The sequence below is a fragment of the Xyrauchen texanus genome, chromosome 40, assembly GCF_025860055.1.
Source record: "Xyrauchen texanus isolate HMW12.3.18 chromosome 40, RBS_HiC_50CHRs, whole genome shotgun sequence".
Classification (NCBI taxonomy): Eukaryota; Metazoa; Chordata; class Actinopteri; order Cypriniformes; family Catostomidae; genus Xyrauchen; species Xyrauchen texanus.
This window is the reverse complement of record NC_068315.1, coordinates 37,368,278-37,393,200: the sequence shown is the minus strand read 5'-3', so window position 1 is coordinate 37,393,200 and position 24,923 is coordinate 37,368,278. Positions and strand designations below refer to the sequence as shown.

General features: G+C 37.0%; 1 protein-coding gene across 1 annotated transcript in view; it reads right to left on the bottom strand.

The window, feature by feature from the left end:
* Positions 1–24,923, bottom strand: part of LOC127633550 (glutamate receptor ionotropic, delta-1-like) — a 772,099-nt gene that overhangs the window by 72,359 nt on the left and 674,817 nt on the right. Inside the window, exons 9-12 of the mRNA XM_052112731.1 lie at positions 15,458–15,559; positions 11,343–11,544; positions 10,388–10,714; positions 2,497–2,635 (exon numbers count right to left, since the gene is read on the bottom strand). Of these exons, the coding sequence (XP_051968691.1) occupies positions 2,497–2,635; positions 10,388–10,714; positions 11,343–11,544; positions 15,458–15,559 (770 nt within the window). The remainder of the gene's footprint in view (positions 1–2,496; positions 2,636–10,387; positions 10,715–11,342; positions 11,545–15,457; positions 15,560–24,923) is intronic.

Genomic DNA, 24,923 nt, shown 5'->3' with positions numbered 1-24,923 from the left:
GAAATGTTTAGAAGGCCAAACTGCCCATACAAGATTGAAAGAAGAGAAAAAAAAGAGTCCATCGGTGCAGTTTTTAACATCTTCTAAGGATGGTACATTAAGAGGAGCATCAGTTTAATAATCCTCACAACATGCTCATCTACAGACCGAGGCAGGCTGGAAAACACACACTTGTCATCTAATCATTTTTAAAGCTAGGAAATAGCTTTAAATGGCTTTAAAATAACAATGCAGCATTACGGCTCATCACAGCTGAGAGACACAACAGACTGATAAATTACACAATGGGTGCAGTTTAAAATGGTGGAGGAGACTGCAGTTTCAATAGTGATCGACTCTTGCGCACCCATTGTGAAATAGGGATAATTACCCCCGCTTGGACGCTATTTTTCCACTGACCGTACTCAGTTTTTACTTGTTTTTTCAAATGTACTTGTTCATGAACTGTTGTATATAAGAAATATCACACTCGCAATCGTGCGATATGTCCCTATATCAGCACTGCTGTGATTACCTATGAGACTCGACCTGCGGCGAATCACAGCAGTGCTGATATAGACATATCGCACGATTGCGAGTGTGATAGTGATATATATATACAGTATATATATATATATAATTAAATAATAAATAATCAGTGAAACAATTGTTTTAAAATATTATAAATATTTGGAAAAACTTTTTTCCACCAAATCGAAGTTGTTGTCAATAGCTCCTGTGTGTTTTATGGTTTTTAAGACCCTCAATACTGTGTGATGATAAAAAACAACAACAAAATGTTTTTGTTCAGATCATATACACTTAAGCCTGAGAATACATCTTGATATTCTTAACAAAATAATTCATGATATTTGCAAAAAAATATAAACAGTATATTCATTTTTTACCTTTTTAAAATGTGTTTGAATAAATTGTGGAAACTCACGTGTATTTCAGGTGCAAGGAAATTTTTACTTGATGGTAACACCACATTACATTTTTAAAATGATTACATTATATACATATATATATATATATATATATATATATATATATATTTAAAAAAAACTTTACATTTTTACAAATATATGAAACCAGATTAGACACAAAGATTTAATCTGTAAGAAATTGTCACGTGTTTTAAAGTACATTTTAAAAAGATTTCATTTTTATGGTCTCGGACAACCTTATTTGTCAATGACACTATTGACAGCGATAACATGAAACACTTGTTTGCTTGTTACTGTGTATCTCACTGCGCAGCACCATAAAGCTCCACTGATAACATTAGTTTACATATCTTCATATGTTGATTAGGGAGTTATCTGGATTTCAATGTTGATGATTTGACCGATCCTGGATTGTTACATTACATAAAAACAAGTAACGTAAAAATAAGTACTAGTAAGTTCTAAGGAATGAATGTTAAAAGGTTTGCCATACACTGTGCATCATAACAGCCGTGATAATATTCACAGTATCGGACAGGCTCTCGTACAGTTTTAAAACTTTTCTGAAAACTTTTCTGCTAATCTTTTATTATTTCTGTTCCCTCTAGGAAACAGTAGAATTGGGATAGAAATAGTCATGGATAAAATGCCAAACATAATTTAAAACCTAATTAAAACTAAATCTCAACCAGTGTAAACCCATCAATCTCAAATCAAAAATATTGGTGAAAGTTGTCACGCATTCATTGGGATTATTCCTGCATGGAAACGGCAGATGTTCTTCCCATCAGGGTTTCCTAATTAAATTAAAGACATAGCACTAGTAACAGTAATCACAGACCACAAAAACCTCATAGGAAGACTTTTGAGATTGTTCTGGAATGCTAATCGAATGTTTCTCAGGATCTCAACATGAAGTACAGTTAGATTAGAAATCTGCAGTGAGAGTTCACATTACTGCAAGAACATGTGAGTGTATCAGCCTCATCCTGTCATTATATCGGCTCATACGCAAACTATTTCAAAGTTTTACTTCACAAACTCGAACTGGTCTAGCTGAGAGATTTCGAAATGAATCTGCTTCAGTCTCACCACACAGGCCTTACATTTTCTTCCACAGTCTGTTCTCATTCATTTCAGTTAAATCCGAGGACAGGCATTTGTGCCGATAGTTAAAAGTCTGGCTCGCAACCCTCTTTACTTTGTTAATATACATATCTGGTCTTACAGTGAATGAATGATTCATTAGTAGTTTCTGAACCTCAACCAATGACAAGATCATCACAAAACACATTGTGTGTAATGTTTAATCTGATTGCACTATATAAGAATCTGCCAAATGAATTAAAGTAAATGTGAAGAAAAAAATGAAATGTTAAACTACTTTAGCAATATTTCATTGCATATTACCCGACACATGGCCAAACCGGTTGCAGAGATTCCTGAACATAAGGAAGCACCAATTATGAGGACTAATGCAAAGACAGAAAAGCTATTAACAAATACTGATCAACAGTGTAGCATAAGGTGCGTTGTGTGCTAGACTGTTTGTGAAATGGTCATTTACCGTATAGTGTTGTCCATGCGAGACACGGTTAGGAATGCAGCCAGGTTGGCGGTGTAAGAAGAACACACAATCAATGTAAATAACCACCAACTGCCCATGATGATCCTCAACGCCACAGACCCCACCACTGAATCGCCACCTGTCATGAGGAGACAGAAAACCACAAATATAAAATCACAAATCAACAAAAATCTAAATAGACAATTTTTTTCAGCTTATATATATATATATATATATATATATATATATATATATATATATATATATATATATATATATATATATATTAGGTATGTAATGATATATAAATAGCCTCACGATAGGATACAATACAATACGAGCACCCACAAATGTTTCACTCAAACTTATTCAAGTATACGATATAAGTGTATTTTAAATCATAAATGCCTCAAAATTGTCTGACATTGGCAAGAAAAAGCAGAGCTCTATAGAACTTAAACAATCGCACTGCATTTATTCTGTTTGATTGTAATGAGAAAAACTCATACAAACTTATAATTTATGGTTTTTTTTTTTAGAAAATAAGTTGTCTACACTCAAGTCCTTTATATTTGTATAGCAACTTTTCAAAATACACAGTTTCAACGCAGCTTTATAGAAAATCATGCCTTGTCTGAAAATCCTGTGAACAAGCTGAAGTGAGTGAAGCAAGGAAAAACTTCTTCAATGTTATTTAGTGGTTAAAAAAAAAAAAAAAACTCTAGGAAATTAACCTCTGGTTTTACAATATACACCGATCAACCAAACATTACAATCACCTGCCTAATATTGTGTAGGCCCCCCTTGTACCGCCAAAACAGTGCCAACCTGCATCTCATAATATCATTCTGAGAGTATATTCTTCTCACCACAGATGAACAGAGTGGTTATCTGAGTTACTGTAGACTTTTTTAGTTCAAACCAGTCTGGCCATTCTCTGTTGAAATCTCTCATCAACAAGGCATTTCCATCCACAGAACTGCCACTAACTGGATGTTTTTAGTTTTTGGCACCATTCAGAGTAAATTCTAGAGATGTTGTGTGTGAAAATCCCAGAAATAAACCAGCCCATCTGACACTAACAATCATACCACAGTCCAAATCACTGAGATCCCATTTTTCACCATTCTGATGGTTGATGTGAACATTAAGTGTTGCTCTCAAAGCTGTTTACATTTTAAAAGCCAAAACCAGATAATTATAAGTCTTATTTAATCGCAGGTTTCTTACTTTTTTAAGCAGTTTTTTGATAGTTATGAATTATGAGCGTCTCGATGTGCATGTCACGCTCCATGTCGGCTGTTAAACTTACTCCTCCTGTTTCAGCCTCACAAATCCACCATTTTGTGTGATGTCGGCTTAAATAAAATGAAATGTTTAATGTGCTGTAGCACAGGGATGTGACAATGTTGTTTGGCAAAGTCAACAATCTGTACCGTACAGTACAATCTACTTGCCGTTTGCCATTAATCTTCTCGTCTATGTACTGCAAGTGTGCTGCTCCGTTTTCCTGTGAGCGCTCAGCGTCACCTCTCGTGGGAGTAGACTGTTCCGCAACTGTCAATATTGCGCTGATTGGTTTTAATTACGCTATAATGTGTTTCTTTATGTATCGTACGATTCATATGGTATTGAATAGTGAGCATCATATTGTATTTTTTAAACCCCTATTATATATATATATATATATATATATATATATATATATATATATATATATATATATATATATGCAGTACAGTGCAAAAGTTTCGAGCGGGTTCGAATCAGCAACTTTCTGATTACCAGTTATGTGCTTTAGCCCACTACGCCACCACCACTCCTATCTTCAAAAACAATGCCATAGTTTTCATTTATCATTTGATGTCATACAAAGTCCAGTAATCATAAAAAAGCTAAATCAATATTTGTTGTGGCCACCTTTGCCTTTAAAACAGCCCCAATTCTCCTAGATACACCTGGACACAGTTTTTCTTGGTTGTTGTGGATAGGATGTTCAATATTCTTGGAACAGAACAGAATAGTTATTCAATAACATGAACCAATGACAGTAAGGTGTTTATCAGCCAGTAAGAAGTTTTCCTGAAAGATCGCCCAGGCAAGCTGATGAGTTACCAAACAAACTCAAAAAGGAACCTGGACACGGCAAATAGCCATTTAAGAATAGTTTTGAATCACTCTTGAGTCACGGTGAGTAAATTGGTCAGAAGTAGTCTTACAACTCACTCACTGAATCAGAACTAGCAATATCCGTTTCATGTTTACTGAAGTTAGCAAGATGGCTTAGAGCAGCATGTTCACTCCATATTGTTTCATGAGTTGAATCTATTCAAGGTTTTCCCATAATCCTCTTTCTGAATGCCTAATGAAAAAGCCAACAATTAGAAGGGCAGACCCCTATAAAGGAGTATTAAGAGATTAGCATAAAGTAATTTCATCACAGATGTGAATAATCCATGAAACAAGAACACCATTTCACATGATTAACCTTTGTCATTAGAGTTATTCAGAAAAGGTGCCATTGTTAGCATTCATGCTATCAGATATGCTAATCCTCATGTCAAACTAAGTTTAACAGGATGAGCACTAGACAAAGATACTGTGTTAACTGCTGTAAAAGTTTTATTGGGTTAAGGGAAATCTTTGAACAATCTACTGTACATTTCATGTGGCATGAGCTACAGAAGTATAGCACAGGAATGGCCCAGATTGAATCCAAGCTGTTGGGCTTAAAAGGGTTGGTAGGCAGTACGCCAGACATTAATAGAGGCAGCTGTGGTTTAACGTGCTAGTTGCTGAGGTAGCAATTTATTCCATTTCGTCTCTCTTGGATGAGAACCAGTGTTGTGTGCTTCATTCAAAGGCACCTTTACACTGTTTTAGTACACTTCACACTCTTGAGAAGCAATTGGTAGGTAATGTACTGTATTTAACATGTGTGATGACTTTGAAATCTGAAGGAAACTTTGATATGCAGATTAGCGCTCCACTGACGTAAGGTGCTAGTCATCTCTGATCATACCAATATTTTGCATGCACCATAAAACACTATTTACAGCAGTTTGGAACTTGAACTTTGAACTCAGATGAAAATATTCTTACAATCCAGTGATTGGATTAATGCTTATTGATTACAGTAGATTGAACCATGACTAATGTTGTTTAGCATTTAATGTGTTCCACTGTGGCTCATTACTTTATCAGAGGACGTGTTTGATTGGCAGCTGAGGTCATAAAACACTTTCTTTTTTTATTTTTCAGATGTTTGTTTCAATGTTTGTAGAAAGTATCAATATGTAATCCTTGATTAACGTTTCTTTTTTTTCACATTCACAACTTTTGAAATGTTTCTCAGCACCTCTGAATTGAAAACTCAGAAGCTTTCAGATTACCAAAAAGCTACTGCATCAAAAAACTAAACTAAATCTATACCAGAGTGCAAAGGTTCCTGAAAAGTGAAACTGCATTTGCAGTATTGGTTCACCCTAAAGTAAAAAATGAATTCTGTGCTCATTTACCTCATGTATAGTTTTGGGAGTTAAATGATTACAAAATAATGAGATTTTTAAGTCAAAATATTGTTGCACATTCTTTTGAATTTTTTATTTTTAATTTTTTTTATTTATTTATTATTACAGGGACAGTGCATATTAATTAACATTGCTGCCAATATGCCAGAATTAGCCAGAAGGCTATTTTTCGTCTGCAGTCCCAGGACAGATGTTAAAAGTCACCCTAAAAAAGACTAAAATTACATATATATATATATATATATATAAAAAAAAATAAAAAATACAGTCGAATTACAGCAAACCAACAATCAAACAAACAGCTGACAAAGACATAACATATACATACACACAAGGCAAGAAGACTAGAGAAATGTGTTAATGTTGACAGCTCTGAAATTCAAGTAACCATTTCTTTAAATGGTTCTTAAATGTACAATAGGTTTTTAGATTTCTGAATGTTAAAGGAATGCGGTTCCATTCAGTAGCAGCTCGAACAGAAAAAGAAGTATGACCAAATACACTTTTTCTAAAGGGAATGACACAATCTCCCCTCACTGCACCTCTGGTTCTGCTCTGATCAGCTGTACGGATGTTAACAAACTGGTGGAGTGGAGGGGATGATAAACCATGAATAATTTTATATAGGAGACATAGATTTGAGTATTTGACCATGTTTTCCCAGCTAAGTAATCTATGTTTTTGTAATATTGGACAATGGTGAGAAATAATTAATCTCTTATCCAGAATTTTAACAGATCGTTTGTAAAGTGACTGCAGAGGTTTCAGAGACGTAACACCAGCTTGTGACCAGATGGGTAAACAGTAAGAGTGATATGTGATAAGATCATAGAGTGCATGTACATTTTTGCTGCCTGTGTGGACATTTGATGGCGAATGTGTCTAAAATTCATGAGGTTAAATTTGATGCGATTACAGACCCTTTTTACATGCAATGTAAAGGACAATTTTGAATCAATCAAAACCCCCAGATATTTGTATTCTGACACAATCTGCAGCCTTTTTCCAGAAACGAAAATATCTGGCTCAACACTAAGGTTTTTGTGGGACTTTGTGAAAAACATTGCTACTGTTTTTGATGTATTCAGCTGCAGGCAGGATTGTTTCAACCAAGCTGTAATGTTGTCCATCGATTTAGTGAGCTTCTCAGCCACCTGAGAGATATTCTTACCATGAACATAGACTACAGTGTCATCAGCATACATCTGTATAGAGACATCATTACAGATGGACGGAAGGTCATTTATATAAAGTGAGAACAATAGAGGCCCTAAAATAGATCCTTGAGGAAGACCAGTGGACAGACTAAGAGCGGTTGATTTAAAAGACTGGACTCTAACATGTTGGAGACGGTCAGTGAGGTAAGATTCAATCCATTTAAGCGCATCCGAGGAAAAATTATAACTACATAGTTTAGCCAGCAAAATTGAATAATTAACAGTGTCAAAAGCCTTGCGGAGATCTAGGAACACCGCACCAACAACCCCACCTCAGTCCAACAAAGCTCTGATGTTTTCAGTAAAGAAGCAAGTCGCAGTCTCTGTTGAATAATTGGCTCTGAATCCAAACTGCATAGGGTGGAGGGCAAAGGGTGTGGAATTTAGATGGTTAGTAATTTGTTTTGCTATTAATTTCTCTGCAATCTTAGACACTGCAGGCATTATACTGATGGGTCTGTAGTTTGACATAGAATGAGGATCTCCACTTTTAAAAATTGGAGCAACAACAGCTGATTTCCACATGCTTGGGAAAATATTTTGTGAAATAGACATGTTGATTATTTTGGTGATGGGGGATATGATAGATAAACTTAGCGCCTTGAGCATTACTGTATCCATATCAAAAATATCTTTACATTTTGATGGTCTGAGTGATTTAATGGTCTGTGATACCTCCGATTCTGTGATGTTAATTAAACTAAAAACTGATTGATTTGTGTCTATTGACGGAGTGTTTATGTTCTCAAGTGTAAAACAGTTCGCTATGTTAGCTATAACCGGAAGATTGTTTGTCAGTTTTTCATTTATTTGAATTTCTAGAGTGTTTTGTTCTTTGGGGCGATCACCCATCATTTTTCTTAGCTGATTCCATATTGTTTTAGTATTTCCATTTGATTTTTCAATTATAGTGAGAAAGAAATCTGCCTTTGCTTTTCTTAATGATCTTACAACTTTATTTCTCAACATAGTGAAACGTCCTCTGTCATGACTTGATTTTGTTTTATTTGCTAGTTTTAGGGCTTGGTCACGTTCTTTCATGATTTTTATGATGTCTGGATTTATCCAGGGTACAGTGTTTTTGTGTTTGTACTTGATTTTTTTTTGAGAATTCTTTAATAGTTCTCTCAAGTGTTTTTAGGAATATTTGGCTGTATTTTTCGCAATCAACTAAAGATAAAATGTCATCCCATTGAATTTGGTTAGCTGCATCTACAAAGTTTTGATAATTATTTTTAGGAATTGTAATAGTTTCTTTTTTTTTCTTCTCTAGTGCAAGGGTGAAAACGTATTTTGGCAAGCTTTCTTGTAACAAGAGTTAGATTGTGGTCTGATAAACCTGTCAACATATTAAACAATTTTATAATTCTTTCAGATCTATTGGTAAATATGAGATCGATTTGTGTCTTGGTAGAATTAGTTATTCTTGTTGGCCCATGTACAATTTGTGTTAGATCATACCTGTCAGTGATTTGTTTAAGCTTTTTTCTACAGGATTTGTCCTCCCAGTTGATGTTAAAATCCCCCATAATGATAAGTTCTTTATCAAGGTTGCTTTCTTTTAGGAGCTGCTCAAAGTTTTCATAAAAACTGTTGTCTGCAGAGGGAGGCCTATATATTACCACAAGGACGAATGACATTTGTGGTGAAAGGGTGATATTGAGACCTAAACATTCTAATAAATTATTTGACCATTTGATTTTGTGACACTGTAATGTGCTTTTTATGTAAACCAGCACTCCTCCCCCCCTTTTTGATCCCTCCCTATTTTTCCTGTAGATGCTATAACCAGGAATATTCAGAGCTGCCGACGGAGCATTTTGATTAAGCCAGGTTTCAGATAAGCATAAAAAGTCCAGGTTTGAATCTGATAAAAGATGCTGTATTTGCTCACTTTTAGACAGTAAGCTTCTAACGTTTAGATGTCCACCTAGAAGACCCTTTGGTTTAGCCCTAGGGTCCCACACTGTTCGCGAGTGATTGACAGTCTGAAACACCTTCCACTTCCTGTTCTTCAGATGAGTTACTGACCTTCAACTATGTTAATTACTTTTAAGTACATAACTTGGGTTTAATATATGTTATTTTGAATTTGTTGTGAGGAAAAAAAAAATCAGTAAAAAGTGTTATAGAAAGTAACTTAAAAGTAATGTAATTAGTGATGTGATTACTTAAAAAATAGGCTAATCAGTAAAGTAATTTGATTACATTATAGAGAAGTAATATGTAGTGGATTGTTTTACCCAATACTGCTCATGTTATTCTAAATCCATGTGACTTTTGTCCATTATAAACAAAAGCAGATGTTTAGCAGGAAGTGCAGGAAGGACACTGTCATACTCCAAACATGACAATAAGCATAATAAAAGTTGTCTGCACAACTAATAGTTTTTGGAGCTCAACACTGCTAAAAGAATCCGGATTTCCTGTAAAATATCTTTTTTAAATGAGACATTAAATTGAAAAACAAAACAACATTACATATCTTTTATTATTTATTATTTATATTATTTGTGGGTATCCTTACAAAAATTAGAAAAATGTATTCCCGGTTAGGTAAGGAAAAGAAAAAGACTTTATTGAATTTTTCTTACCACATTGGCAATTATTTGTGGGTAATTTCTTCTTGTTTAAAAGGAATGTTCAGGAGTCAATACAAGTTCAAGTTCAGCTCAATTGACAGCATTAATGGTCATTACCACAAACATGTATTTCAACTCTTCCCTCCTTTTCTTTAAAAAACTAAAATGTGTGTTCCAGTGAGAAGCACTTGTGTATTATTTGAGCTGTAAAATTGTTGAAAGTGTATTTTGTTTTTACAGTCATTTTATGGTTTGTTGACATAAGGGTGAGTAAATAATGACAGTATTTTCATTTCTGGGGGAACTATTCCTTCACAAACCTGAATTTTGGATATAAAATGTCCATATATGCCTGTCTGAGCTGCCAAGCAATGCTTGCATAAGCAGTTTAGATGCAAACATGTCTCAGAGGGAGTGATGTATTGATGCCCCAATGTATTATATCCACACTGCACTTTTATTCTTGTAATCTCTCTAAGCCTTAAAAGCATAGTATAAGCTGATAAATCTCTTGTGAAGGTGCCTTTGAATGTGAGCAGGAGTAAGGAACATACTGCAATACCTTGTTGTACAAAGGCCCCATAGACAATCCATATGGCACTGTGCAGTGAGTTAGACATGGACGAAGCCTGATGGGCTCCTGGTGGATTCTGAGATCGGAGCATCTGCATCCGTGTGAGCAGGAAGACCAAAACGCCCACCACAGGGATGGCAGCCCCGATACAGGCCCACACGGCCAGATCAAATGGGGCAAACAGGGAGAAGATGTTGATCTTTTCCTCGGGTTTGTGGTGAAGGATCCCCACTGAGTAGTCCATGTAGCGCTTGCTGAAGTCCACAACGTTCTCTCGCTCTGGTGTGATGGTGATGGCAGACACTGCCAGATCTGCTCTCTGCAAACACAGGAAGTAAGCAAGAACGGTGCATTTGAGTTACTTGTAGGGGTTCACTCTAAGCCATGATCATTTCAGTTGCTCACTGAACCGCAGGTTATTACATCTAAGTCAAAATGAGCTGATATCCATTACTGTGTTATGTTTACATCTCGAAAGCACTGTTAAAAATGCTCATTTGCAAGGTTAGTGAAACGTACATCAGTCTAATTACTGACTGGTTGTTCACTAGGAGTAGTGAAATGAGCAACGCAACAGCATTTCTTGTTCTAGATATTATTTCAATAAAAAAATATTTTAAAATCCCACACAAAAATATATAGTGTTGGGATCTGTGTACTCTGCTGTACCAAATGAATATGGCATGCACCCTGACTATGGTCTATTTCAGAGGGCATTTTGATTTAAGAATGGGTTAATCGATTAGATAAAAGAATCAGAAGCAAGAGCATGAGCATGAGCAACTTTAAATATAAATGACTAATTACACTGTATCATTCTCTAGATGCTGGCAATCTTATTATCTTCATGCTAATTACTTATCTCACAACGTATTACAAAGTTAGAAAGCCTGGTTCATGCAAAAATAGAATTGAGAGGTCAATGGCTCTGTATTTAAAACACTTGCCTTGTTGATGAGCTCCCCGATCATTCCATTCCAAGAGCTATTGGGCAGCTGAGAACCGTATTTACTGTCTGCCACCTGGTAGATCTCGTACTTGAATCCGAGGATCTTGGCCAAGGCGTCTAGCACATCAATTGAGAAGCCCTTATATCTCTTGGGCTGTCCAAGGATATTTTCTGCCACCATCACAAACGGATCCTCCTTTGAAGGGGAATATTGATTACCAACAGTTACAGCCTAGCTTCAAGATTATGTAGGGCACACTGGGAAATCTGTCTTTAGTAGATGATTTCTGCACAGAGCCCGAAAGAGTGATTACATTGAGATCATAAGGAACAAATATACTGTATATATATATAAATAAATAAAGACTATCGGAAGATATATAAAATATTTAGAATTTATGTTAAACGTTTCTGTTTATAAATTATATCAATTATGAAGAATGGAGAACAATCTCAACATGAAAAAAGGAGTAAATGATGACTGTAACACTTTACATTTGTTAAGTGTTTATAAAGGAGTTAATTATGACAAATAATTTACACATGCATTATAAATCATTAAGAAGCGATTATAACAATATGCATGACTTCCTTACAATACCTGAAAATAGTGAGCCATTTGACAACATATGTTATAAATGCTTAATAACACACATTCAACATTCATAACCTATGAAAATGTATCTTAAATGTAAAGTGGAGAAATATGAAGCGTTTATTAAGAGTTGCTAGTATTAGAAACCTGAGTACATAAAGTTCAGTATGGTTTAATGATCATCATGTTGATTATATGATATCTGCTGTGAATGAGCATGAAGAGCTGAAAAGGGTTTTTGCAGAAGATTTTAGGTGACTAGGACTAGGTAAGTTGGGACAGCACTTGGAGAAGCACCATTCTTTTCACATCAGAATGACAAAAACAGTGACAACACAAGTGAATCAAGACATTTCAGACATGAATAGAAACACAAGGACATAATCCCTCCTTTTAATCTCATCCTCATGCGACTCCGTGTCCTCATGTGTGGACGTTGTATTTTGAATTCATGCAACACATAATTTAGTTGAATTAAAACCAGCTGAATACTGTTCACAAGACTCTACACTGTCATTTAAGGGTTAAACATCTGCTGCACTGCATCACTGTCACGAACCCCGCTCCTCTGCCCCATCCCCACTTCGTCGCACACACACTCACTCCCTCGACCTCACTCCCTCGCTCCGCCCCCTCGAGCTTTTCACGCTCTTTTTGCTCGCTCGAGCCCTCACGCCCACTTTTGCTCCTACTCGCTCACATGCTCGTAGGTTATCTCCCATCCTCAAGTTTCTCATGCGCTTCCAATCCTCCTGCACATTAGTTTCACCTGCACTCGTCTCATCACCTGTTCATTGTTTACACCTGCACTCGTCACTATATATATCACTACCCTTTCGTCTCACTCCCGTTGGTTATTGTATTTAGTTTCCCGTGTCTTTGCCCTCCGCTAGTCTCGTCTAGTTTTGAACTCCTCTTGTCCTCCTCTTAGCTTGCCAGCTCCCCTTGTTCCCCTGTCTTTTGCTCCCACGAGTCCTGTCTACTCTGATCCTGTTTCCTGGCTTCGACCTCCCCACTCTCGTTGACCACTCTCTCCCGGATTTGCCCCTTTACTCGACTTTGTTTCCCCGGCTTTTGACCCTACCCTACCCTGACCATTCTCCCTCTGGATTTTCCGTGCTGTACTTTTGTTTGCATGCAAATAAACGCATTTTTGACATACATTGTGACTGTCTCTTCTTGTGCGGGTTACAATCACATGACACTTAATGAGAACATGACGTTGATTTCTGTGAAGTGCTCCAACAAAAGTGCCTCTGATAAGAAACCTCTTGAAGTTTTTGGATTGAAACATGTTTGGTTGTAAAGAGTAACGTCTCTAGTTTGGTTTGATATGTGGCTTTAATAAATCTGTTCATTTTTCACTGATAAACATCAAGTCCACATATGTGCAAAATGAGACATTATTCCATCAAAAGTTCAAAAACATGAATCTGTGGATCATTTGAATATAAATGTTCTTATATTTGATCACTGTACAATACGGTTCTATTCATTAACATTCATAAATGCATTCTTCTATATTTCATGTGCATTTTCACAAAAGATGAAAAATGTGTCTTTCAGAGGCTTTATATGGCGTTAGGATGAAAATAAGGTGCATTTGTAACTGTTCTGAGATCAGTGCAGACAGAGTCATTCACTAAATAGGGATCAAGGGAGTGTCCTATAGCTCTCTATGCAGTTAAGTGCATTCACTGGTAAAATCGGATGAAAAGTTCAGTTTCAGACTGCAGATGATGTTTGGATCACTCAATAATAAGAATCAGTACATAGATTCACAATTTATAATGGATCATTTGATTTGAATATGGTCGGCAGTGATTAGATGATGCATTACTATTAATCAGAATTATTCATTCAGTTTTCTAGAAAATCAGCTGTAATGTCTAGAACATCTTAATAACATGAATAATCAACACTACTGGACACATAATCAAATATTTCATCAATATAATCGGATTTTCTACATTTCACAACTTAGTCCCGCTGTTCACATATGAGGACATACATGTTTATGAAATCTATTTACTCTAGAACTGTATTTCTATATTTCTATTTGCTTGTTTATTAAGTGCTAATAGTTGCAAATCAGAAATGGTCTCAGGAGGATAAGAGTCTATTGTGACAAAAATGATGAATTATGCCATGTTATGTTTTTCATTAACATAAGCAGTGTATTTATTAAGCATTATTAACTTGCAAGTGATTCTTTGGCATGTATAGGATAAAAGTTGGCCTTTTTTAAATGTTACTATAACCGTCAGTGATTTGTAATGCATTTGCAAATGGCTTATTATTCATTAATCAAGCCCTAAACATTTAACAAATGGAACAGTCATGTAAAATGTTACCACGACAACTTTAAGATTATGTATCACTATAATTAACTCACAAAAATAGTAACCAACCAAAGCTGACATTATTACAGGAATAGTCACCGAAAAAGGACAATTCTACCAAAATGTACTGTCTATCTTGTTGTTCAAAACGAATATAAAACTAATATATATGAACCCAATTCAACATTTGGGTACCAAAAACCGGGAGACCTCTGAGTGTGGGTTGGGTGTGCTGGATGGCAGAGACCGGCTAAATACTACACAAATTGTGCCGTTTTGATTTAATGTGCTGAGTAACGTCATTTTTCCCACCGTGTCTGATATTAAAATCAGTGCGACACACATTGTCAATATGGCTTCGAGATATTCAATTCTTATTATATAAATTCTTACGTCCAGCTGTTGTTAAATTTACATGTATATTTAGCACCACCTGAGTGTTCTCCTCCCATCTACCAGTGATGCTTGATTCAACTTCCCGAGTCTACTACCTGTGCAGATATCAACAGCGCAAATGGGTTGTAGGTTGCCAGGTTGAGGTCACAAATGGTTTGACATTTGTGTGATGTGTCGATTGTGTGAGTAGGATGCGTTTCATACAAGATCTGGCAACTGGACAACTTTTGATTATTATATTGATGTAATTATTCATATAACGAGGTTTGGGCCATACAAATTACAGGAGTTTCCCGGGAGAAAACGGGAGGGGGGGGAGATGGGTGTGAAATACGGGAGACTCCTGGGAAAAACAATATGTTACAAGACATACAAAAACCAATGCTGCTTGGCATAACATATGTCAAACCTGACATGACACGTCTTCATGCACCATATCTGAATGTGAGTGAACAAAAATGAGATTTGAGGTTTATGACAGAGGGGGAGATTTTCAGTAAGAAACAACTTTTTTGGTCTGTTCATGACAGAAAGCTTTCGTATACCTTAGATTATGGCGTACATGTTGTATGGCCTACTTTAATTATGCTTTCGTTTAATAATTGATTACAACCACTAACTAACTGTCTTCGAATGGGTCAACCACATGAACATTTAGCTAAACATCTCCTAAACAACACAAATTTAAATTTTTGAGTGAACTATTCCATTAAATATTCACACACATACACACAATATACTGTATACAAAATTGAAAAGAATAAAGTATGTCTTACCAACAGCGTGACTACTTTGACTGTAACCCCCTGCATGCCGTTCTCAATTCGACTCTCCTTTAGACTGCCATTAAGCCCATGAACAGAATCCCACGTGGCCAACTGCAAGATAAACAAACAGAAAACAGATATACAGATCACTAATATATTCAGTTAACATCATTTAATCAGTCACATGCCCTCTCTTAATATTTGATATCTTTCTGCATGGCTCTTGAGTTTGATTGTGTGGTTTTATGAACACATTTAGGTTAGGGTGCAGAAAGGCAACATGAAATGGTATTTGAAAACCTATTTTTCTTAAGTATTCTCACAAATTTCTGACTTAGACAAACACAATATGCACAGAGAAATAAAACGGACTTGACTTGAGTTTTACTATGTTCTATCAGTAATTGACTGGATTGTGAAAAGTGGGTTAGTCAGAGCTGAATGTATGTTTGCTTCGGATTGTGGTGGACTACTCCCCACCTGAAGGACCACCGGCACATGGAGGCTGAAAGTCAAGTACACTCTCCAGAGCATCTCCAGCAGAAATGCTTCTTTTTCAAATCTGTCATTTATATGCTATTGCAGTCATTCCATGTGAGCTCAAATTTGTTTTGTCCCGTGTGTTATTAGGTGACACAAACAGGTAAGTTCGGGTCATCTGGCCGGGTGTACCATTTGTGCATATCGCCATTCCACTCCCCTGAGGTGAAAACTTGTGCTTTTTTCCCAGTTGCGTTTGCAAAAAAGTGTGAACCCTGGACATTCTTCCTCCTTAGCCCAGCGGCTGACGAGTAAGTGGTGACACCACTTTGAGTTACACTGTGTGATGTATATTCTGCAAAATGGTTTCCCCGCTGGTAAACCGCATCTTCCTTAGGCAGAGGGCCCTCTCTCTCTGGTCACCGTGTTTGTAGTAACTCCTCCCCTCCCTGTGTAGGACCTACCCCGGTGCTGCTCCGCATAATGTGGACCCAGAAAGACCATGTGTTGTATTCTACTTAGAAGTCCCCCCACCCCTCTCGTGGCCGGGTGTGGTCTATGCGGTGTCCCCGTCTTTGGAGAGACACCCCCCTTATATGGCCCCCAGCTGAAAAATGTGTTCATTTTTTGGGGGAGAACAATAGCGAGAAGTCTATTAAACTTCTGAGCAGTTATCTGCTCCCCGAGGTGTAGGGGACTGCTACATGCCTGCCAGTGTGTTGGGGGTAGTTACACGAAGGCTTGCTGTGCTGGCTATGAGGCACACAGAGTTCTGCCTGTCTCACACCACCAGTCTACGTAACCCAGTTCAGTTCTTGTGCCGTTTTCCATTGGGGCCCCTAGTGTCAAGGTGATAGTGAACGTCTCGGTTACTGATGGAGGGAATGAGACGTTGTGTCCCTCTTGCCACAACACTGAACCAACCACTGAAATGGCTGGGTCTTTGGCTCGGCTCCTCAGTGCATAACCTTAGTCTGTGTTTGCAAGCAACACTCCTTTTATACCTGTATGTCCGGGGGATCTTTTCTCAAAGATCAGAGATGTCTGGGCTCCCATGGGTGACCCCTAGTGTCAACTCATCCCTCCATCAGAGAACGGGTGATCTCAAAGGTGATCGCAACACACCACCAAAAAACATGCACTGTGTCTCCATCCTCTGTTTGGCAGGTGGTTGTGTCTTTAAGACAAAGCCTATACAATCTAGAGGGGATCCAATAAAATCTATGTAAAATCTTGAATTTCATAAGGCACCCTTGCGTCTCTAGTGCAGACTTGATGTTTTTATAATCCTTCCCCACACTCCCTCCTCCAATACCAAGTGTATATCTTTCTCTCATAGTTTCTTGATTGAAGTTAAAGCTTCATTCCCCAGATTATGAATTAGCAGGGAGTAATACACATCTAACATACATCTACAGGGAGAGACTGTAGCAGGAAGTTACATTTTGGAATACAGTTCATTTTAATAACATTAACCTTCCTAAACATAGATAAATGTAATGAAGCCCACATCACTCAAACATTTTATTAAGGGGTAAAAATTAACTCTAAATAAATCAGACAAATTTGCTGGGAATAAACTGCCCAAATACTTAATGCCATATTTGGGCTAGTGGAAGGCGCCCGGCTGGAAACCCGTTACCAGGCAGTATGCTGTCAGAGCTTCATATTTAACATATTTACCATTTAACACTATATCTTGAGAACTTAGAAAATTAATGAATGATTCTGTGGAGGAAAGCCATAAATCTAGTATGGTCGGAGCCAAATAATAAAATATAATCTGTGTAAAGCAAAAGCTTATAAGGCCCTGGAGCCTTGCAACATCCCTTCAAGATCTATAAAAATGCCCTGATCATCAGCGTTAGGTGCGTAAATATTAGCCAAAATAAGACTTTGCCCCTGAATTTCTACCAAAACAATAATTACTTTCCCTAATTGATCTTTAAACAGTTTGAGATATTTGAATTGTAGATGTTTACTTATCAATGTAATGACTCCCCTGCTCTTACTTGAGCCAGCACTAAAGAAAACATGCCCAACCCATATCTTCCCAAATTTTTCAGCTTCCTGCAGGTGAATTTGTATTTCTTCAAGAATCACAATATCATATTTCTTATGTTTAAGAAAAGTAATAACCTTCCTTCTTTTTATGGGGTGCCCAAACACATTCACATTCCATGTGGAGAGAGATAGTACACTCATATTAACATTTGACATTTTGACATAATAGAAAAAGTAAATTATGTGCCAAAAACAAAATTATGAAGACCACATTTCAACATTAATGCAACAATAAAACCCTGAAATTCCCCCGATGAAAAAAAACAGAAAAATGAAAAACGTGCCCATTAACCCCACACACGCCAACCGGCGTCAATCCCTGTAAACTCAAAGAGTCTATATACTCCTACGAGTATGCCCCCGCAACAACTTTGCTATCGGATTGCACGATTCTGCCTCAGAAATTTGAAAGCCAAAATTACATATTATTAAATATATTGTAAAATAAACCCCAGCCAATAGGCAGAGTAAACACAAATAATGTGATTAATGATTCATTCACAGAACTGTGTACAAGGTGTGTTCCTTCATAAAACAAATTCCAGCCGATATAAATTAGTTCAGTTTCCTCTGACAAACTAACAAATGATCAGTGAGCCAGCTGTTATGAGTGTAGCAAATGACGCCGTCATCCCAATGTCCCACGGAAATACTCCACAAATCATACTCCAGCAAACAGGAGGCATAAGCACAAGCAACGAACAGAGTCATCTACAACTGTTCCAGAGTAGTGTTATTCAACAGATCAAGCTCCAGACGCTAGGCGGAACCAACACAAAAGGAAATCAAATCACATCCCTCGTATGGTCATGGGTCAATTCACTCGGAGGCCACATTAAAGTATAAACCATGACTTATACAGTCCATCAACTTTATAAGGCAAGACAAGTCAAGTGGTTTTTATTGTCGTTCAACCATATAAGGTTAGTACAGTACACAGTGAAACGAGAAAATATTCCTCCAGGATCATGGTGCTACATAAAAACAACAAAGGACAAACACAGAACCACATGAGACTACACAGACTAAATAACATTTCTACATAAAGTGCACGTGCAAACGTGTGCACAAAGTACAGGACAGTACAATAAATTACTAAAAATGAACAGGACAATAGGCAGCGTGAGAGACATTGAGAGAAAGTGCAGCACTGACCAGTACACAGTAGTGCAAAAAGATGACAGTTTCTAAAAATGCCAAATGTAATAACATACTATGAGATAGTGTTCTATGGACATAGCAGTTATTGAGGTAGCAGCCAGGTATAAAGTGACAATAATTAAAGTGCAACTCAGGACATGTGTGTGTGTGAGTGTGTGTGTGTGTGTCAGTCTAGTCTCTGAGTATTGAGGAGTCTGATGGCTTGGGGGAAGAAGCTGTTACACAGTCTGGCCGTGAGGGCCCGAATGCTTCGGTCCGAAACGGTGCAAGTCCCAAACCAGGCACTGATACAGCTGCTCAGAATGCTCTCAATAGTCCCTCTACAGAATGTAGTGAGGATGGGGGGTGGGAGATGTGCTTTCCTCAGCCTTCGAAGAAAGTAGTTATTCCACAAAACAAAAACATCAGCCGATCAGCAAAGCAATACAAAAAGAAACAAAAATGGCACCCAGCTTCCTTCAAAAGCCAGAGTCAGTGCAGCGAGTCGATCCACTCACAAGAGAAACACCCAAAGGATTACTCACCCATAGATTCGATAAAAGACATTGCCTGATAGGGACATGTAAATAATTTGCGGCCAACCTTAGTGTTTATTCTCAATTTGGCCAGAAACATCAGTGAAAAAATTTTCTTACGCTGATGCAAGAGTTTCGTGAATTCCTTGAAAGATCACATTTCTCTCTTGTCGAGTTTGCAGTCTGTGAACAAAAAAATATTGTGATTCTTCCAAGAAAGCTTTCCTTTGCTCCTCGCCTGGTGCAACACGAGAACTTAAATTGATGATCTCAGAAATTTGGCCTGTCTCCCTCCGCAGATCTCTGAGCCAGGACTCTGTGAGGTCGCTCGATTTCGAACTTATGGCATGTTAGTCGAGCAGACTCGGGAAGAGCATGTCCAGAATCGTCACCATATCTCTGCCTTCCTCATGATCAGGAATTCCAATAATCAGCAAATTATTCATTTGACCATTTTCCAAATCTTCCTATTTTTCCAAGTCTATCTTGTTCACAGGCAGATTAGCGGATAATTCCCTTTCCGATGACTCCATATAATCGATTAATTTCTCAGCATCCGCTTCTCTTGTGACCATTTTTTTCCATGGCCGAAATCGATTAACGTATTACAGCAAGATCCTCCAAGTTCTTCTCCTGACGCCACACCCAAATCGAGTCCTCGGTCCACCGGCCTGTCTGGGCTTTCTTCTTGAACACGTAAGTGTCTTTTAATATCTCCAGAGCTTCAGGATTTTGACTTCTTTGCCATGTTTACCTCAAACAACAAATGTGTTACTGGGTGTATCGAATTTCATCAGATTATATCATAATAATTATTTTTTAATTAGCAAAGTGCTCAGAGCTGTCGCTCACATGTCTGCCCTTCACATGGCGTCCTAAGTGCAGGCTTTTAATTAAAAATCAGAAAACTAAACACAAGAAACCAAAAACATAAGAACAGGACAAACCATTATAGCCATGAATTGATAAGAACTGACAATAAACAGAGGAAAACACAGGGATCAAATACACAGAGACTATTAGCAAACAAGGAACACATGGAACTAATGAACACAAGAACCAATGAACAAAGACAAGGAAAAGAACAACAAAACCCAAAATCAAATGAAAGACATGAAGTGAACAATAAACAAACATAGCGACCCTTTGTAATCGCAAGGGTAATTCTTACATATATATATTTTTCTTCCTTCAATTTTTGGACATTGGCCTATAATGCAACAAGTGGTGCTGAAGTCAACTGATTTTAGTAATCAGTTGAGTCTCTCAGTAAATATAAAATGATGACACTGACACATTTCCAAGCTTTTAATATTATAAAAATAATAATAATAATAATAATAATTTTCAAATCCCTCTACAAAATAATGGTTACAAAATAATGAAATAACGATAGATGGCAATTGATATTTTGGCTTTAAAAAGTAAAAAAAAAAAATACATTTCTGAAATTTAACATGGGATAACCCACTATTGCTGTACCTTCATTTGAAAAACGTTAAATGAATGCAACTAAACATATCAGAAAGGCTACATTACCTACAACAGTAGTCTAAACAGTGTTTACACAGTTATTTGACTATTGTTGCAAAGGAAAGTTGTTTCAGATTATTGTTTTTTTTTTTTTAAATGACAAAGAGTTTTTCTTTGCTGTAACATTCACTGATGAATTGTGCTAAATAAGACCAGGAACATGTAATAAGAAAGTAAAATGAATCAATGAATCGTTAATATCATGTTGTTCCTGAGCACTGTTGTTCATGGCTCCATACCTTATGTATTATTTGGCCACCAAAATTCAGAATCATTTTTGTCCTTTCAAAAAGGAACCCAACAAAAGCAGCAGTAGGCCTATAAATAAAACCGTGATAGCCCACTCAATACCATGTAAATGAGTCTATTGTCTTAGTTACTGTATGCTACAGTGTATAAAAAATATCCAGCTGCCTCGAGAGGAAGGATGGAATGTCAATCATTAAAAATCTATTCCTTTAGATGCTAATTAACACACAAAAATGGCTCACCTGTAAAAACCAATATTACGATCCACATCGTCACTGTAAATTCTCAGTTTTCAGTATCAATGAAACCTCATTTAATGACATGATTTGGAAGATTAATTTAATTAATTGTTAATTTACTCAAAGAAACAGTCAATGAGGAGGTTTAAACACATCATTTAACGTCTGAGAACTTGGCACATTTCGATGCGATTCATTTGTGGTGTGAAATGTCTTTCTTTTAGGTGTCTGCATTAGCAGCAAGCACATCTAATTTGCTTTTCTCAAGTGAAGTGGGTGAAAAGCACTAAACGTAGTCAGAATTAAGAAAAGGAACATTTGCATACATGCAAGTGCGTGCAGATTTACGAGTACAGTACTTTCCCTTCATTACTATTCCACGAGGATGAGTAGCATGCTGGTTTGGTTCCAGGTGGTGGCACTGGATCAAATTAAAATGCATCTGACACACAGCACGCTGTGCCGCCACTCGCCTCCAGTCCCAGAATCCCATTTTTCATGTGTAATTTTTTTTTCAACCCCTTGAATGATGCCCTTAGCCATAAGGGATTTCTACATTATATACACAAACAGCCCTACAGCAGTGGCCCTGGGGGAACGCTTGTAATGCTGAAGAATTCATCAAACTCATCATTTTCTGACTGAGTGGCACGCGAAACATGCATAGAGTGAAAATAAAGATAAATTAAAACCTCTGTATGTGTGTTTTTGGGTATGCTGATGCTGTCTGTGTGAAAAATTGCCCTAAACAGAAACAAATCTAAAAAAAAAAATAGGATAACTGCCACAGCCAGAATATATTCAGCCAATTATTCTCTTGCATGAAAAATAAAATAAAAAAATAATAAAGTTGTTTGATGACAATGGAGACTGCACTTCATTTAAAGTCTGATTAATTTCTGAAACTGTGACTACTATTATTACAATTGAATTAATCATTGAAGAAGTCAACGTGTTTTCAAACAGCTTCAACAGATTTTTATTAGGTTTTATCAGTAGGCCACACCACCCCTTGCAAAAAATCTAAACTAGCTGCATACTTGCCGCAAATTGAGCTTATGATTCGCCGCAAATGTTTGCCAGAAGTTTGCAGCTCTTCGCCAGTAGTGGTGAACCTCCGTCAAACCTTTGGCAACAATGGACAATTAGCTTTTTTCTTATTTAATTTAAATAACTTTTTATGAGTTCATTGAGTTTGCTGGGGAGGATTTTTTTTAGTAGATGTCATGTACTAATAAGATGAGTAGAACTGTTTGAATGATTCTTACTAAACTTGTCAAGAGAATTTCGCCTTGTGTATAAAACTTTTTTTGTGCGTATATAACTAATCTTGTGCCAGAACCGGAGCACATTTCACATCATAAATCCCAGTTTGTGGGCACACACACAATTTATTCCCCAACCTTCTCTTTCCCCGAAACAACCATATATGAAGCATACAACGTCCGAATCCATAGTCCAACACTGTCAGATGAGCCATGGAAGATAATAACATGGGAATAAGTGTGTAAATGTTGGTGGGTCTGTATTACAAGCAATAAAATGTATAGTTTTTCAAATGATGCGTTATAGTCTCTGTGTGAAAAGTGTTTGGATATCATAATATAGCAGTGTATGAGTAGTAGTGTGAAAAAAGGGTTTATAAAGTCTCATGATTTGTGTGAAAGTGAATTTTACACACAGTTGTTGCGCCTATGATTTTATAATGCTCCTGACAGCAGTGTTGAAATCGTGTTCAAATACGTCAAAGATGTGTTTCTCAGGCTGAACCTTCTTATTCAATGGGTTCAGGGCTACTGTTTTGATGGAGCTAGTAATATTTTTAGAATATTTTCTGGAGTCCAGGCACAACTCAACTAAATATGTCCTTAATCTTTATTTGTACACTGTGCCATCCACTTGCTGGAGAGGTTGCCAGTGAGGTGGGCCTTGTTGCAGAGTCAATTATCTTTGTTGAGGGCATAGCTGTAGTGATACAGGAGTCATCCAAATGCAAAAAGCTCTACAAGTCAATGTTATGCTCTTATGTGTCCAACAAGATGGTGCATACAGACAATATCTGTCAAGTGAGTTTGTAGTGCATACAGAGAAATCCTTGCAACTTTGAAATGGCTAAAGGACTACAAAAGTGTGCGGGTTGAAGAAAGAGCAAAGATTGGAGGCCTCTATTAACAGGCTCTGAATGCGAGAACCTACTTCAGCCTTCTGTGTTGTGAAACACTTTGAGTCTTTGAGAGTTGGTAGCCAGGAATTAAAAAAATACAAAAGGCAGTGCACTGGGTGCCTTGGACTGTTCTGAATCACTTAGGAGGAAATTTCGAAATAATACTGTTGTTGAGAACCGGATGAGTTTAAACCCAATCCTTTACAGGCACTCAGCAGAGGTGCTAGCACAACACCCATGACGATGTGAGTTTTAAGATGCCACTGATTTGGTGCTAAAGAGAAGATTCTACATCGATGGTATGAAGGTGGTTATTAAGGCAGTCAACAAGGACCAAACAGTTCAAGTGGACTCCTTTCACCTTCCCTTGCAACTACACTGATAGATGCTGACTAGAACTCCAGCTGAAAATGCTTGTAGCAGGTTTTATTCGTCAGCGCCAGACACAGGACAATATTAGGCGTACATTGCAAGTTATGAATCATATCAGGAAAAATAAATTAAAATCAATAATTCTAAGTTTAGATGCTGAAAAAGCCTTTGATTCAGTTAGCTGGACCTATCTTTATAAGGTTCTACGCAAATTTGGCTTTCATGAAGTTATAATTAGAAGTATACAGGCACTTTATGATACACCAACTGCAAAGATAAAGATTAATGGGTATTTATCAAAGTCAATTACAGTGGAAAGAGGCACTAGGCAAGGATGTCCATGGTCCCCTCAATTATTTGCACTATACTTGGAACCCTTAGTACAAAGCATTAGACAGGATAAAACAATCCAAGGCATCAGTATAAAAGGAGTGGAACACAAAATAGCCTGCTATGCAGATGATATACTGATTTATCTTGGAGATCCAACCAAATCTTTACCCTAACTCATGGAAAAATTTCAGAATTCTGGCCCTCTCTCCGGATATAAATTAAATATTGATAAAACAGAAATAATTTCATATAATTATAATCCCCCTGTAAATATTAAAAATACATATTTGTTAAAATGGCATACAAAATCATTTAAATATGTAGGTATCCATTTGACGAAAAACATAGAAAAATTACAAAGAAAG